General features: G+C 51.1%; 1 protein-coding gene across 5 annotated transcripts in view; it reads right to left on the reverse strand.

The window, feature by feature from the left end:
• Positions 1-538: 538 nt before the first annotated feature.
• LOC144158144 (enoyl-CoA delta isomerase 2-like) overlaps positions 539-18,052 on the reverse strand; it is a 46,494-nt gene continuing 28,980 nt past the window's right edge. For all 5 annotated transcript variants that reach the window (XM_077688807.1, XM_077688805.1, XM_077688804.1 and 2 more), the window contains 2 exons: positions 14,741-14,884; positions 539-870 (listed from right to left, as the gene is read on the reverse strand). In XM_077688807.1, the coding sequence (XP_077544933.1) occupies positions 715-870; positions 14,741-14,884 (300 nt within the window). In that variant the 3' untranslated portion in view covers positions 539-714. The remainder of the gene's footprint in view (positions 871-14,740; positions 14,885-18,052) is intronic.

Here is an 18,052-nt window from a genome sequence, read left to right on the forward strand (position 1 = left end):
CCAAGCCACACCAAGTGTCGAGCGACCAAACAAACTGTGGTAACTGGAGTTCACGTTGACGTCGCTCGAGTCGCTAACGTGGTATGACGTCACAAACTTTGTTATGCTGGCAATTCACTGACGTCATGGTTGGTGGCGCTAGCGATGGGTCCCGATCTCCAGAAGAGCTTTTAGGTACTTTTTAGAAGCGAATTAAAATATATATTAAGCGCTTGCTATACCCAGCACTTCGTGGTGATGGTCCTTTCATACAGAGAAAGCCTACAGCAGGCTTTTTACAGACTTAAAATTTGGTGGCACAACACCTCTAAAAATTGAGGTTGCATTACATTTGAGCAAACATGGCAGAAAAGTAGTCTCACTCACAGGCAAGCCCCCAAATTGCACACCTCACTCTATTGCTAAACTAGAGTTGTGGGAGTCAGCTTCAACGACGACTATTTTTGCCTTCCAATGTCCTCTCTGCCTCTACAAGACAGCGTAAACACCTGCACCTTTTCTCATACTGCCCCAAGAAATTGCTCAGACACACAGAAAGTAATAAAATACAAAGTACAAGTTTATTTATTCAACATCTGGAAACCCAACAACCAGGTTGACTACACCACATAGACTCCCCAAAGGACAGTTGTAGTAATTTTCCCCCTCCTAGAGAAGCAGCCCTTTTCCCTTCCCTTGGTGAGCGCAGCCGGAGCACGAGGCACTGTGGGGAGCTCAGAGCTTGCCCTTGTGCTTGAAGAAGTCCATGACGGCCTGCATGGCCTCCTCGGAGACAAAGCGCTCCACCAGCCGGTCGCACTCCCGGTCGTTGGCCTTGTGCAGGTCCGCCCACAGGGGCTCCCGCACCAGTGCCTTCGAGTGCTGCAGGGACTGCAATGGGACAGGGGCAGCAGTCAGTCACACCTGCCACAGATGGGCGTTTGGGGGGGACTGAACTACACCAGAGGAAGGCTCCGGACAAATTTTGGCCTCCCTTTAACACTCGGCCGTTTCCCCTTTTCCGCTCTGCCAGAAAAGCAGCCAAGGCAGCCGGGATCAAACTCGTGTTCCTGTGCTCGGCCCCCGTGGCAACGAGAAGCTGAGCTAGGCTGGCTGGAGAGGCGAGACGGGTCGAGTGGTTTCGGGGAGGCCATAAGGGCTGCTAATATGTTGGCATCGGCCAAAGTTTCCAAATTACTGAAGCTGTTCATTCACAGTGAATGACCGACTCAGATGTGATGCCGTGTTCACTTAGTGCTGCAAGGCTGGGGAAACAGCAGAGCTGGCTCTGTCTTTGTCCGAGAACCGGCAGTTGCACCTCGCAGGGATTTCCGAACTTGCCGCTAGAAGTTGTCCCTAACTGGCAGGCCCAGATCCCCAGTGTTTCACATCTCTCCCAGAGTGGACCGCATTAGCTTGCACTAGCAAGTCGCCTGTGATATGAACCCGCAGGAAATGCTGTGCATTCGGACTGCGATGACAGGTCAATCGGATAGATGCTGGTTTCATAACGCGAGGGATCCAGCTTTGATTCTCACCAAGGGAAGCATTTTTTGACAGCAGGGCAGTTTAGGCTGGCACTAATCCGTCCGGCGTAGACAAAATTCTAAGCGCACGTATGCGCGTGCCTCATGGCGACCACCTGGTGTGCCCGGTGCTTGCGCAGTGGTAAAGCGCACGTATGCGCGTGCCTCATGGCGACCACCTGGTGTGCCCGGTGCTTGCGCAGTGGTATTAAAAAAAAAGGGGGGGTGGGGAAAGGAGTGCACGTGAGCACGTTTCTCACATCATCGAAGTTTGTGCATGGGCCTACACCACATGAAGAGCCTTCGTCGTCGCCTTGGATCCGCCACACCGAAGGCAATGATGACAAACCTGTCAAGCAATCCCTTCACAATTCACAAGTGGAGACGGCCACTGGACCAGCTGACGAAGAAGCCGAGGCGAGGACGTGCTACAAGAGGGGTAAGACGACGATGAAAGGGATGACGACGACTGCTACTGATTCGAACACTGTACATACTTAAATGCTATTTGCTTTACAGTGTTGTCCAAAACGGCTTCGCACTGCTGGGGTCCGGCTGTCAGTGTGAGGAGAGGCTAGGTCAACCCTCCACCCTGCTGTTTCTCCAGCCTTGCGCCAATTTGTCTTCTTTCCAATTAGCTGCACACATCATTGTTCCCCACCGCATCTAACCCCGTACCGCTCGGGTCTTTATGGTGGCCCAGTGGTCAGGTTGCCGGTTTCACGGCGTAAACGTCCCGGGTTCAATTCCGTAGACCTCCCTAACCACATTTTAGGGGTGAAGCACATTAGGGGCCGTAGACCTCCCTAACCACATTTTAGGGGTGAAGCACATTAGGGGCCCTCCTGTCATCTCGTGTAGTCACGGTGCTAACACACCGGGACACTCGCTTTCCAACGCCTGGCGCTAGGACGCAACGTGTACACCGGGACAAGGTGTTTTCCAATGCCTCGCGCTACTTCTTAGCATGCTGCAGCAAACCTGGTCCGGCGCAAGAAAGGGTGCCATCGCCTCAGTAAGCGTGCAACTGCTGCTCCCACCGGCGCCCAATCAGCGCACGCCATGTGGCAAGAGAGAGACGCTCATACACTGCCTGCGTTGCCCCTCCTCAGGCGTCACATTCAGTGCACATGGCCCGGGACTTCTTTTTTTCCCCTTGAGGCTTCGAGGTTGTTTGGTGTGACAGAAGGACAAAGCTTGGAGAAAACAGCTGTGCTGTTAAAAAAAAGAGGAACGGCTGCATTCCACACACAGTGCCACATAGTCTGCTGTCGGTGTCTGCCTCTTTGCCACAGGCAGGCACGCTGCGGGCAGCAGGTACGAGGGCACTAATGCCTGGGAGCCGATCTGGACAGTTGACAAGGAGCCCTGGCACGAAACCGCCAGGCAACCAGACAGTGGATAATGCAACCTTTCCTGCCAGTAGTGTACACTGTGCCAGCTCCTTGCGGCCCCATCAGTGTTCATTACTGAAGTTGTGAAGGACGGAGAAAGAAACGCACACTACACTCAGAACTCGCGCTGACGGAAGGGAAGTCTCCTTACTGATTAAGCAACTCAACATGGAGTGCAAGGCACATTTTAAGTCACGGCATCTCAATTCAGCACAGGCAGAAAAAATGTTCATTTTCAACAGCGCTAAGGAGACGCTTAATGTTAAGTCCGTCTCCTTCGCGCTGTCCAAAATGCCACCTTACCAACTAGCTCGGCTCTCCTTACTCGCACAGAAAAAAATTATATGCCAAAAATTTTCCCCGTTGACCTCAGATTGGAAAAAGCACACTAAATTTAATTGCCGGTCTAAACTGTCACACAAAATTGTCACACTAAACTTAATTGGCACATAGGGGTAGAACGGCAAAAAAAACGGGGGGCAGCAGAGTCTCAGACTCCACACTCACACGACCGAGCAGAGGGCCCAGCCGGTGTGGACCTACGTTGTGCACCGTCTGTGGGGCTGACGAGGGCGCGGCTTGCCATGCTGGCAGTCCTTGCAGGTGCCAAACAACGGCAACCACACGATGCACTTGAAGGCATCTTGACTGATAACGGGGTGCAACACGCCGAAGCTACACCTGGGCTACGAGGGGTGCCGTAGTGGAGGGCTCCGGGAGCTTTAACGTGCGCCCAAATCTCGTACACACGGGCGTTTTTGCTTTCTGCTTCCATCAAGAAAGCGGCCACTGCGGCCGGCAATCGAACTCGCATTGGTTGATGATCTATAATGACTGCATTTCAGAAGTGCTTCTGGAGGTGTCTGCTCCTTTTATCCTTCCCTAGATATCGTTTCCAGCTGCTTGCGTGTGTGTAGATGTCTACGAGTAAAACAGCTTCACAGATTTCAATAAGCAGTTGCCAAAGCAGGTGACACAGACATCAGGTTTTTCGTACGGTCTCTTATCTGAAGGGTATGTGCCGCCCCTCAGCTGCCCTGCTGTCACGAGGAACGTTCAGCCGCTGTGTGGCGATGCTAGGGCAAATAAGTGGACATGTGACCTGTGCGTTCCCCTTAGTTTACATGCGAAAAAGCAGAAAGAGCAGCCTGAGCAATGGCGCACTTTGCAGATCTCCACGTCAAGGGGACACACGGAAGACCCCGCCTGAGTGAAGAAGTTCGAGGCAACTAACAGTGGTCCGGCGGTACTCATTCATACTAGTGAATGTCGACAGACCCGCGTAATTCTGCGACATGCTTCCCAGTGTCAGCGGACGACAAACCGCTCGCTTAATTAACACCCCTGGCCCCTTTCCGTTGTGACCAAACCCACAACACAAAATGAAGACTCGGCCCTACACTTGTCGTTCGTTTCACTTCTCAACTGAGCCTGCGGGGCCAGGCTTCACTGTGTAGTGGCCCCAGCAGTGGTGCACTACACTCGGGGGGGACAACCTGGGACCAGGACTAAGGAGAAGGGGTGAACGAAGGCCACTCAAGTGAGTTGCTGCAGACGCTGTCGTCGCATCACCTGACCAGATGCATGATGGACTGCAAGCGCACACCCTTTTCGAGCTTTCTGAACAACAAAAGCACTCGCTACGAGGACGGTTTGCTGGGTGACTTGGTCCCGCTCTGCTCCACTGGTTTTATTCCAAATCAACAAGAGGGCGCTTGAAGGGGCCGCTTCCCTCGCAACGTCCTCCCCACCAATGTCTGCTATGACAACACACTGGCAGCTGCGCAGGGCCAGATTCAATGCCACGAAATGCCCACAAAAGCGAATTTCTTGGCTTTCTCCGGTGGCTTTGTTACTGCAGGGTTTGTGACTGCAGTCAGATAAGGAATCACCTGGGTTAAGTGCACACTGCAGCCATTCGTACCAATTGGACAAGCTTACATGTTCCCTTAATGTCAGTGCTTAATATTAAAGTCCACCATGGAAAAAAGTGTGACAACTATGCAGAAAAAGGACACACAGGCAGGCTGCATAGTCGTCCACTTTGGGTTTTTTTCCACGATGTATCAACGACCCGCCCAAATTTCAATCCGCCACTCGTGTAGGCTGGCACACGGGATTTCATGGACACAGCCTCGACAGACAGCCCCAGAAACATCGAGGCGCAACAGCCACACAGTCACCCCTTTAGGAACATCAGGGCTGCTGCTCCGCTCTGCCTCAACTGCCCAATCTTGTGTGCCAACTGCAGTGACCAAGGCCCCGGGAGAACACAAGCAAACCGTGTCCAAAAGCAGCACAAATGCTGGCTAAAAAATAAAGGATGAATGAAAGTAACCCTTCTCGCCCATGCATTACCCCTGCAGATCCATGCACTCTGAAAGCACTCATTGGAAAACCCATGTTGCACTTGCCAATAAAAGTAAATTTTCGGTGAGTGCTGTGGCTGTTGGGAATTTTCCCCTCTCGCCACGATGCCTGCACACGAGAGGTAGCTAGCACTAGAACTGTCCAGCCCAAGTGGCCTGTGGCCTCCTGTGGAAACCGAACAGTATGCACGGCGCACTTTCTGTAAATGTAAACCGTAAAAACCCATGCATAACACAGCTTTCCTCCCCCCTAAATATATGGCCCATATAAGATGCGAGTGCAAACTCATGCCCGTTTGTCCATACGTATAAGTTCCCACGTAAGTTCCCGTTTAAGAATAAGAGGCCAATAATTCAAAGTCGGACACAGAAAATAAGCCAGTGGCCGGAAAACCCGATGAAAAGGTCACCTTACCCGAGAGTTTGTTTCGGTTTCGGGCAAACGACTTATTACCTAGACAGCGCTTAAATCGTACTTGAGAACTTATTCCCACACTTATCACGTTCAGGCAAACAGGCCCTGGTTTCCTTACCATCACCAGGCTTCTTCAGCAGCAGGAGACACAATGCTCCACGGTGGCGCTAGCTATTGGCACTGGGTATCGCACTGTTCTGCTGCAATGCCACCAAGCTGGAAAGCCAGGCCCAGACAACGTCCTTCCTTCTGGCACAATGCGCGTATGTGTCTCTTTTACTTTACGAGGCCAGAATACACTGTGTGCCCAATATTCAGCGAGAACAGCACTGCTGTGTTGCAGCCTGCAATTGGGAAAACATCACTCAAGTATGGAAACCAGGAGTTGTAAAATTGCTCTTTTTATGCTTTGACAGATGCATGAAACCTAAGATTTCAGATTAGAACACTGCTTAGAAACTGGCCATCTGCAGCAGGGGCGGTGGCGATATACGAGTTCGTTACGGTTCTCTCAAGTGGCGTACTACTGGTACAGGTGTGCTGCCCACCAGTTACATATCTCCCCATTTCCGTGCAGTGTACAATTTTGTGCTTTTCACGCGTTAAGCATAGTGTTACGAAGCCAAAGACGACGCAGTTGTCTCCAAAGAAAACAAGTCTATTGGAGCAAACTTGAGCTCCCCTAACAACTCAAAGAATACACAGACGGCGAAGTGACGTGCGCAGGCGAGCGTCGGCTAGTCGAATGCCGCGGCGCCTGCTACGCAGGCTTTTATCTTTCGGCGCGAGTGTTTCTCAAACTGTCGATTTACATCCAGAACATTGCAGATCAAAGAAGATTATTCTAGGCTGTTGACATTAGGGCAAAATGCTCTTTGTATCAGAATGAGATAACCCATGCGGCATAAAAATAAAGAATGGAACATGTGCTTCGCTTAGGACACAGATAACACAAGCCCAATGCGTGGTTCACGGCATTACTCCCCCTCTAAGAGTGCATCGACCCGATGCTAACACAAGCGACAGTCCGAACAAACAACAACAAAAAAGTCTGTCATCTTGCCCAGTAAGGTTTGAGGCGAACCATGTGGATGACTTCGGGCCGCTTGCGTCGTCGTGATGTGCCGGAATCACCATCGAGGACCACTTGGTAGGCAAGTTGGCCAATACGTCGTAGAATCTGGTAGGGTCCAAAATACCGTGGCAGAGGCCTCTCACTGAGTCACCCGGCGGGAGTCCAGACGCACACACGATCCCCTGGTGGTACTCGGTGTCTCGGCGTCAGAGATTGTAGCGTCCGGCATCCACCAGCTGCTGGTCTCTCGTATGAACTCGAGCGAGCTGATGGGCCTCCTCTGCACACTGAAAATATCCGTGGACGTCGGCATTGAGGTCACTGTCTGCTATGTGCAGAAGCATGGCGTCAAGCATCGTGGTCGGTCGTCTTGCGTAGAGAAGCTCGAACGGTGCCATTCGTGTAGTTTCTTGGACAGTCGTGTTGTACGCAAACGTGACATACGGGAGCACTTAGTCCCAGGTCTAACGTTTGTAGTGTGTGCTCATATAGACAGATGGCACCACGGCGACCATTGCTGTGTGTGCTACCGATCGAGAGAGGACACCACTTCCATGGTTGCCCATGTGTATATATTCAAAGGTGAATAAAGCCTTGGGGTCAGTTGCCCGTTACCAGCGTGGTGTGCGTTCGTGGTTAGCCGGGCGCGTGCTGTGGAAGTACGCCCTGCAACAATGTTCAACGTCGACGTGCATAGACAGCATATCCGCAATGGTCTTGTTCAAACGTTCCGTTAGTCCGTTCGTTAGGGGGTCGTACGCTGTCCTTCTTCGGTGATCCGTGTTGCTGTAGCGTAAGATTCCTTGCATCAGCTCCACAGTAAAGGCCGTTCCGCGGTTTGTGATTAGGACTTCCGGGGCTCCATGTCGCAGCACAACTTGGCTTATGAAGAAGTTTGCGACTTCTTGTGCAGTCCCCCTCGGAAGAGCGGTGGTCTCTGCGTAGCGCGCCATGTAGTTTGTCGCTACGACAATCCACTTGTTCTCGGATCGGGATGTAGGGAACGGGCCCAGAAGCTCCATTCCAATCTTATGGAAGGGCCTCGACGGGACGCCGATCGGCTGCAAAAGTCTGGCGGGTCTCGACGGAGGTGTTTTTCGTCGCAGGCAGTCCCGGCCGCTCTGGACGTAGTGGGACACATCGGTTGTAAGGCAGGGCCAGTAGTACTTTACCTTGATTTTTCCCATAGTGCGTGCTGTGCCGAGATGTCCGGAAGATGGGTCACCGTGACACGCTTCCAAAATTTCGTTCGATGGGGGCGCGGGACAGGCAGTCGGCGTCGGAGTGTTTCCTGCCGGATTTATAGACGATTGTAATGTTGAACTCTTGGAGGCGCAAGCTCCACCACCTAAGACGGCCAGAGGGGTCATCCAAATTGGCGAACCAACACAGCGCATGGTGATCTATCACAACCTTGAAAGGTCTTCCATACACGTATGGGCCAAATTTAGAAATGGCCCATATGGCCAAATGGCCAGGCACTCTTCCTCAGAGGCCGAGTATTTTTCTTCCTTTGTCAGGCCATGGCTCGCATAGGCGATTACTTTTCCTCAAGTGCTTTGCTTTTGGATGAGGACGGCCCCCAAACCTATATCACTGGCGTCCGTGTGCATTTCCGTTTCGCCGTTTTCGTCGAAATGCGCGAGCACAGGCGGGCTTTTCAGGCATTTTTGCAGCTCGCAGAAGGCTGTTTCTTGGGCATTTTCCCAGCTGAAAGGGTTGCTATCTTTCGTCAAGCGTGTGAGTGGCTCTGCAATGCGTGCGAAGTTTGCGCCGAAGCGCCGGTAGTACGCGCATAGTCCGAGAAATCTTTGCATGCCCTTCTTGTGTTTTCGTCTTGGGATGTTCGCTATGGCTGAAGTTTTCGCCGGGCCAGGCAGGACTCCCGCAGCGTTGGCGACGTGGTTCAAAAACATGAGCTCCTCGTACGTGAAGCGGCACTTTTTAGGCTAACCCTGTTAGCCCTGACGTACGAATGGCCTAAAGTACAGACTCCAACCTTGTAAGGAGTTTGTGAGAAGTCTGGGAGAAGACCACAACGTCATCGAGGTATATGAGGCAGGTGTGCCACTTCAGGCCAGCTAGCACAGTGTCCATGACTCTTTGAAACGTCGCTGGTGCTGTGCACAGCCCAAACGGCATCACCTTGAACTCGTATAGGCCGTCCGGGGTTGTAAACGCAGTCTTCTCTCTGTCTCTCTCGTCCACTTCAATTTGCCAGTAGCCGATCTTCAGATCCATCGAAGAGAAGTACTTCGCGTGGCAGGGGTGGTCGAGGGCGTCGTCGATTTGTGGCAGGGGTACACATCTTTTTTGATGATTTTGTTCAGTCGCCGATAGTCAACGCAGAACCTTAATGTGCCGTCTTTTTTCTTTAGGAGTATGACCGGCGCACCCCAGGGGCTTTTCGATGGCTGTATAATGTCGTTGCTGAGCATGTCGTCGACTTGAGTCTAGATCGCTTCCCTCTCGTGCGAAGACATGCGGTGCGGTGACCGTAGGGTAGGTCAGGCTGCATCTTCGGTTATAATTCAGTGCTTCGCTAGCGGTGTCTGACGTAATTTTGAGTTCGACGAAAAACACTCGCTGTAGCGAGTGTTTCTCCCATTTTTCTTGCGGTAGCGCCGGGTTCACGTCTAAGAGATGCGGAAGCTTGACGACATCTTCGGGTGCAAGTTCAAAGTCAGCGGCTGCAGTCACGTCGCTTTCTTTTTATCGACTTGGTCTGCAGATCAATTATTGCACCGTTGTCCGTCAGAAAGTCTATTCCGAGAATTACGTCGCGGGAGCAGTTACACAAAATGATGAACACTGCAGGGCACGTGGTGCTATCTATGGTGATTCACGATGTGCACGTTCCATTTGGTGTTACGAGATGGCCTCCTGCTGTGTGTATGTGCGGACCGTCCCATCTGGTCGGAACTTTCCTCAGCTTAGATGCGAATGATCCACTTATTACTCAGAAGTCGGCTCCAGTGACTATGACGGCGACTACATCAAAGCCGTCGATGGACAACTGGACGTCGGACGCTGCCTTCCTCGAGTTCCGGGTTCGTCGGGGCATCGCATCTGGGCTTGTGCGTGCTGACAATTGGCCACTGTGCGTCGTCGTTGCCGCCGTCTTCTCGGTGGCAGTCTCGGTCATGTCGGGTACGCATCACACTTTGTGGCTGTCATTGTGTTCGGGAGTCACGTCAGGGTTAGGTCGGGTCATTGGGATGAGGGCATGTCGTGAATCACGGTCTTCGGTACGTCTTTGCGTCGTTGGAGGGTTTCCGGTACGGGTGTGCGAATGCCGATTAGTAACTTTCGTATAGAATAACGAATTAAATTTGGAAAAAAAAAAGCCGAATATCAAATCGAATGTAATTTTTTTTTACAGGTTTCGATTCTTCATAGGTTTTTGTGCAAAAGCAGAAGCACTTCGCATGTTCGGGAGACACGACTTTCTTTTTCAACCCAGAGAATGCACGTTTGAACTCGCATTGGCGGTACTCCAGGAATCTAGAGCGGGCACGATACGCATTTGAAAAAGAAAAAAAGAGACTTGCACTGGAGTTGCTGTACTGGAATCATAGGCAACGACTACACAGCGCCTCGTAACTCAGACGCGAGCGATTTGCAGGCATGAACGCAAAAACACGGCCCAACCACAATCATGGGCCACAATGAGGCACTTCTTTGGAAGCACATGGGCAGCGTGAAGCTTGAATAAACACGCGGCGGAAGGAAGGCTCGCACTACAGTCACCGCGGGAAACCTTGCGCTACCCACTGTGGTCTAAAAAGCAAGTAAACACGCAGTAACCGAACACCACCCGATTAAAAACAGCCACAACCGCTGTCAACACGGCGGCGGTCTTTACCGGAAGCTACACTATCATGTAAACATCCGGTAGCGGAATTCAAAACGGCGACAAGAGTCCACGGCGACGGCTCGAAAACAAGATCTTATCGACGCAATCGCAGATTACTCTGTGCAGCAAAATAAGATTTACGGCCTCTGCAAGGCGCGCTGGTCGAAAGAACGATTTGGATGAAACTTGCCGACCATATGGTGCAGCAACAGTGCGTCAGCGTGCGCCGACGTCTCGCTTTCGCAAATCCAGGGAACATTTGGGAACTCCAATAGACTATTAGAAAAATCGAATACTGTTAAACCTCGATGTAACGAACTTCAATGTAACGAAACCCTCGATGTAACGAACCACGGAATTTTTTGTAACTTCAAGTGTATGCACACCATGTATTTTCACCCTCTGTGTAACGAAGTCCCATTTGCTGGAATTTCAATGTAACGAAGTTTCATGAAGAACGAGGCACGATATTTAAGTTGTAGAAGTAGATTTTGGGAGACGCAAGTGGCGAACTGGGGTCCCAATAAAACGCGAACGGCGACACGAGTCGCCCAATGCCACGGATGCAGCCAGCCACGGAGTTTTGATTAAGTCCCTTGCCTACAAATTGCGTGGCGTGCATACACGGCTGGCGCACTGTTCCAGTCGGAGCTTAATCGTCTACAGCTTAATCAGCATCAGCGTGAACCGCACGTGGCGTTTTCTCCCTGCAAAAACACAAAACGCACTCCGCAAGCCACAGGCGCGCTGACGCAGCCGCGGAGACCACCCGCACGGGTAGCTTCAGCGACCGATTCTAACCGCTCGCTGAAACGCAACTCGAGGGTCAAACGAGAGGGGCATGCGAGAAAAAAAGCGGATAACGTGGGCGAAATTTTCATTGTAAAACGTGACACGCGCCGCTTAAGAAAGCGTCCATCAAATATCCTCCGCAGTGGTAAGCCTAATCGCCTCTGGCGTTGCCGCCGCCGCCGCCGCAAGCCGCCGCTTTGCACTTCGTTCGAGTTCGCTCATGCTTGTTGGGTTTCGTCGTCCCAGCAAGCATTTATGAATCTTTATGAGCCTTGCACGCGCGTTTTTTTTCACGCCGGCGTCCGCGATTGCGTGCCGGCGGCGGGAAGTGACTTGCGCAGCGCGCGGCAGTGGGAGAAGCCTGACCAGTTTCGCCATGGTTTCGCCAATGGGGAGGCGCGCAGCCTATGGCGGGAGCTTTGAAGCACTCGGGGATGCCGGCTGGCCAGACGATAAGGCCGCCGCGAAGGATATTTGATGGGCGCTCTCGTAAGCGGCGCGTATGACGTTTTACAGTGAAAATTTCGCCCACGTTATCCGCTTTTTTTCTCGCATACCCCTCTCATTTGCCCTTCGAGTTGCGTTTCAACGAGCGCTTAGAATCGGTCACTGGAGCTACCCGTGCGGGTGGTCTCCGCGGCTGCGTCAGCGTGCCTGTGGCTTGCGGGGCGCGTTTTTGCGGGAAGAAAACGCTCCATGCGGATCACGCTGATGCCCGTGTAGATGATTAAGCACCGATAGAAACAAAAACAGTGCGCCAGCCGTGTATGCGCGCCACGTTTTCTTTTTCAGGAAACGCTTCACGGGATGAACACTTCATTATAGCTGCGAATTTCAATGTAGCGAAATTTCAATGTAACGAAGCAAATTACGAATTTTACCAACTTCGTTACATCGAGGTTTAACTGTAATAGATATTTGATTAGCGAATTGAACTATTTGTGGAGGTACTATGCGATTCGTATTCGGATATTCGAGTATTCGCACAGCCCTAGTTTCCGGTTTTCGCCGTAGAGCAACTTCACCTCCAGAAGTTGCTGCTTTTAGTTTCCCCCAGTGTGGGGGCTGGAGGATCTCCCACACAAGAAGTCTGCATTACTTCGATGGCTTGGCGACCGGTATGGGTAGGGTTGAAGCACGCTGCACCCTTCGATCTCAGTAGGCTGTTGGATGGGTTGGGGGCGTAGTGTGTCGACGAATAACCCTAGCAAACCGAGCTTCTTAGAGGGGCAGCGACACAGGCGTGTGTCGGCGAGTTGAATACCGCAGCATCTGCTCTGCAGGCACGAGTGTTTCTCGAATCGTTGATTTACATCCAGAACATTGCAGATCAAAGAAGATTATTCTAGGCTAGTGACGTTGGGGCGAAACGCTCTCCATATCAGAATGAGATAATCCGTGTGGCATAAAAATAAAGAATGGAACACTCGCTTCGCTCGGGACAGAGATAACACAGCTGGGCACGGCGGGGCAGTAAAAACAAAACATAATGCATGGTTTGTGGCAATAGGATCAAGCAACCAAAGCCGAGTCCAGCATAAGGGGTCAACGGGTGTCGGCTTAATGCCATCAGTCACGGTTTTCTCACGAGTCTCCCTGGCTAAAGAACAGCGAATTCTGGTCCAGGGCCCAGACGCGAATCTGGCTGTCCTCCACTGCCTCTGTAGCACTGCCCTGTGGGCCCAGAAAATGGCACTGCATAGACGCTCACCCTCCACTCATACAAGGGCTCATGAAGAAAAAACACAGCCTTGTTCAAAACTAGCCTTTGGTAACCCACTGGGCTCCATTCCACCCATGAAAAAGTTTCCTTAACTGAAAAGAATGCAAGAGACATTAAAGAACTTTCAAATTTTGCGCTGCAGTGACGTAACAAGGGCAAGCACTAAAAACATACCGTATTTTTGCGCGCATAACCCGCACCAAAAATGTGAAAATTTCAGTGGCAACGTAGAGGTGTGGATAATACGCGGGGTTTTTCCCTTTAGTGCAGCTTCATGGCAGTGCACGTTGTGCCGTGAAGCTCCTAGGCAGCAACACTGACTAAGCCTTCCACGGCAGCCATTGTGCAAAGCAGACAACGACAAGGAAGAAAAAACAAGGACGAGCGCACTCTAACAACTGAATTTTATTATAGTGAATTGTGACTTTTGCCTTCTACATTCTGCACTCAAAGCTCGTTGTGACAAAGTTGAAAGGGAGGCGCGCAATTATTTCGTTATACCACCAATAACAACAGTTTGCGCCAGTGTATGCTCGGTTGAATGCACACCTATGAGCAAGCAAAGAAGGAAATCGCCTCGCGAACCACCATACTGCATCGCGACCACGCATGCGAAGGAAACTCAATGGAAGACAAATATTTTGCTCGCTACACTGCCTCGCACACTGCCTCGTTTATTGTCCGCTAAACACAGCTGGAAAGAAGTACGTGATGCACCTTTGTTTCGGTCATCGCAAGCGAAAGACTTGCTGTTGATGCTGTTTTCGCCATCGCCATGGGCACCGAAGAAACGACGTAGAAGGTCAACCCCATTGAGTGCGTGTGACGACACTGGCACATCGAACAGCATCAGTTTTGTATGGTGACATCTCGACAATAGCATGTCGGCATTGACGCTGAGAGAGCCATGCTCCTTGCTCCGCCCGCTAACTGAGCGAGGAGGATGGCTTGCTGGCCTGCTTGTCAACGCGGGAGTTTTAAAACCGTGGTGCCGAACGAGTGTGGAACTCCACGGAGCACTTAGCGCACCACCGTGGATTTTTTGTTGGGAGGGAAGACTAATATTGTTCGTTATATCCACTGATAGGTCTGTTTTACTCCGTTACAACGAGGTTTCAAATACATGGTTCTCTGTGGAGGTTTCAAGGGGAATTTCATTCACTTCGTTATACCCTGTTGCATTATAACAAGGTCTGAGTGTACTTGCTAAATATACACTTTTTCTGTCTACACAGTATGTGATGTGTTGCTCGAGCAGTGGCTTTGGTGCAGCCTTTCCTGTATCAAGTGTGGGCAAAAGCGAGGATTTTTTTTTTTCTTTTCCGGCCAACTGAAAGTGGGGGTGCGGATTATATGCAGGGGCAGGTTATACGTGTGAAAATACGGTAGTTGCTATACATTCAAGTGATACAATCAAACAGAAATGAAGGCCCCGCTACAATCAGCCTGTCAGGTTTGTAGTCAGTGGCTTTGGTCGAAGGCCAGCAACTCCACAAACAACACTCCTCCCTTGGCTATGGGGGTTTCCCAGCTATCCCTTTGAATACTGCGATGTCCCGGTTATCGGGAGAAGGGCAGGCCAGACTGGCATCCTGCCTCCCTGGCCCCTACCTTGGGAGGCAGCCGGGCGAGCTGCTGGAGCCTCTTGCGGGCCTCCTCGTGGAAGCTGTCGTGGGGGAACACGTCCGTCACAAAGCCGCACGCCTTGGCCTCCTGGGCGCTCAGCTGCTCGTTCAGCATCAGGATGCGGTTGGCCTGCACAGGAGGGGACATGGGCAATGCACACACACTCCCCATCCGGGCAAGCTGCCACCACGGGCTTCAAACAGTGTGGGCAATCCAAGGGTACGTCAAAAGACACACACACGAAATGACTGAGGGTCTGCCATTTGACCTCTAAGGAGGCGTGATCACCCTATTCTTCCGCATGGCCCCATGCACGCACCCTCCTCCTGCAGGATTCCCAAGCCCGCACGCCCCTCGCACACCACGCCAACCAGGCTTGAGCAACAGAACTGCTGCCACTTCTGTTGTGTCAGCACTGTGTCATCATCGTCGTTTGTTCTTCTTTCGTGCCGCCCCTTTTGCGCAGCTTGTTCGATACAGTTACAACAGGCACAGTGGGAGGCCTGCGTAGGTGCCTCCCTGTCGCAACTGCACCAAACCCTGTTTCAGAATGCATGCTTTTGCATTCAGGAATTTCTCTTGCCTTCAAGGCCCGTTTGAACTCCCCATGGCCAGTGCCCAAGGCCCTCTCTTTTTCCCTCCTCTCGAATGGGCCTGCTTACTGCACAGCCCGTCTCCTGAGAAGGGGACGTCCCTGCCAATCACCAGGGGGATAGAGCAGCCCAAGGGGCCACACGCCTGCTTCCCTCGCTTTACTACACCATCACCTCCTGTGTTTTACAATGCCAAACGCACCGCGCGCTTCCCTATGGGAGTGAGTGTTACGCCTGCAGTGCCCACATGTCGTAAGGTGGGGCCCTGATCTGAACCGGGATCACCCAACCAGAACTGAATTCGAGAGAGGCTTGTGCCTGGTTGCCAAGGCAACCAATGTTTGAGAATGCCAGGTGATGGTGCTCTCGCCAGCGTTAGAAAACTCAGAGCCGCGGCGGAGCACGTTACCTGTCAACGTTTCCGCTTTCCACCACGTGTGTCGCCCCAAGATGAACCGGTCACGTGACTAAAGCACTGGGAAGGCTACCGATTAGGGGAGAGTGGCCGGAGTAGAAGGAGAGGGCTTGGTTGGCCGGTCCGGGCTGATGCGTTTGGCATTGTCAAAATACAGGAGGCGATGGCTACACACAAACCTGGGCAGCACTTGCGAAAACCCATTCTACTCGGGGCTGGGCACTGCTCGACAGTTTACTGGCAGCTTAACGCTTTCGTTACCTCGCCTATTCAAATCGATCACCGGTGATCGATGATTTACATTGCCTATTTCGACATGTTGGAGTCGTTTCTCATACACCTAATGCAGCCAGTGGTTAGTCTAGGCACTGCACTTTTAGAATCAGATTAAATTTCCCCACTTCGGCAACATTGACATTTTTGACATCGTTTTTTGTGAGCTGAGGTGCATGTGTTTTTGAGGAAGGAAGCGTGGCTGCTGCACTTGACAAAAAAGGATGCAGATCGTGGTTAGGCCGCACTGCCATAATATTTTTTTGTCAAAAGGCTCCTGGCAAGTCAAGTACCAAATGATGTTGCGAGCTTAGTAATCCGACAGCGTTGAGAGGTGATAATTACTTGAAAACGACACCAGCTATACACTAGTGATTTTTGATTCGGAGAAAGGGTAGCTTTATTCTGCCAAGGCTTATTTTTGAAGGTCCCTTGCATGTCTAGCAGGTGTACGTGGCATTTTCAGCCCGTTTCCTGTAGTTTCGGTTTCGTTTTTGGATTGCAAAATTCATATTTAGCGCTACTACACAGTTACCCAACTACAAGCTCATTTGCCATGGCGCCTCCGTTGCCCCCTACTGTTCCTCAAAACAAGCATGCCGCTCGTGCTTCCCCTTTATCCACGCCTTACTTCTGCGATAACAGCTTCCGCTGCAAGTCAAAAGATAACACCAAGTCGTCTGGTATCAGTTCAGACGAGGAGGACGCTTCCAATTGGCCTTGAACACTGACAGCTCCTCCCTGGCCAGTTTCATTTTTGTCCGAGGGTGTCTCTGGAAGTCTAGTGTCGTTTCTTAGTAGAGCTGTCTATTCTGACAAAGTCTCCAACAGCCTTGTAATCAATTCTTTTCGAAATCGTTAGGGGGTGCTGCAGTGTAGTAGGCTCATAGTGCTGAACTCGCTTCATAGCACGACGGCGGCTCGGTGAAAGCTTGCTGTGCATGATTCTAGCGCATTGTACCTTATTCCTGCAAGCAGGGCTACCATAGCGAGTCAGAACATGACAATAAACCGCAAATTAAAGTTCTGACTGATTAGTGATGATCAGAACAAGCATCCACTACGGAGTTCAGTTTCCAACTCCAAGCGGATTTTTCGCATGGCTTGCTTGCCTTAAATATTGTGCTGGTCATGATCATTGACAAGGGGTTTTTACATCACGTGGAGGCTAATTGGGGCCTTTAATAATGTCAAACCACCAGCTTTCTTCTAGAGAACCATCCAAAATAGCAAAATTTGAAATAGTGGTTGGGCTAGGCATGGGCACCACGCAGGCTAACATTTTCTTTTATATCTGACAAATTGTACCGCGCAATTCAATTTTTTTCTCTAGTATGGGCTTTTGAAATGTTTACCTACAAAATGTATATTCTAAACTTTTTCTTTTACTGGTGGTTTATTATACAAAACTTGCTTTCTTTTAGTTTCTTCCACGCCTGGACAAAAATTTCGGATTCGATAATTTTTTTCGCAATCATTATTTACGAAAACATTATTAAAACTGGTGTCGTTGGAAAGGATTTGAACCCGGGACCACTGCTTAACCTGGAGCAGTCGCTCTACCAACTGAGCTAACGAGGTAGAGCGACTGCTCCGGTTAAGCATTGGTCCCGGGTCCGAATCCTGGACCAGGACGAATTTTTCTTCAGCTGCGAAGTTTCCGAGAAAGCTGTATAGCTTCCCTTTGTAGCCGTATGGCAGCATTTAGGTGGATGTCAAACTTTCCTTCACATAAAAAGAATATGTTGACAAGAGGTCATGCTTGCATAGTCACTTCAGTAGCACCTTCATTCATAAAGGCTGTCCGGTACATCGATCAATTGACTTCCCCCGCTGTACCCTCACAACCCAAACAACACAATCCAAAGCCGTCACAGAACTACAAGTGTTTTAAATGCAGAGCATTTCCGTAACTCACGATGTCACCCGCGTTGTCCCGTCGTAGTCCGCACCGTCGTTGTCCGCACCCCTCCCCCTACACTATATAAAAGAAAATACTATCCGGCGCCAGGTTTC

Source organism: Haemaphysalis longicornis, unplaced genomic scaffold, assembly GCF_048455015.1.
Source record: "Haemaphysalis longicornis isolate Haplotype H1 unplaced genomic scaffold, Haemaphysalis longicornis Haplotype H1 scaffold_10, whole genome shotgun sequence".
NCBI classification, from domain to species: domain Eukaryota; kingdom Metazoa; phylum Arthropoda; class Arachnida; order Ixodida; family Ixodidae; genus Haemaphysalis; species Haemaphysalis longicornis.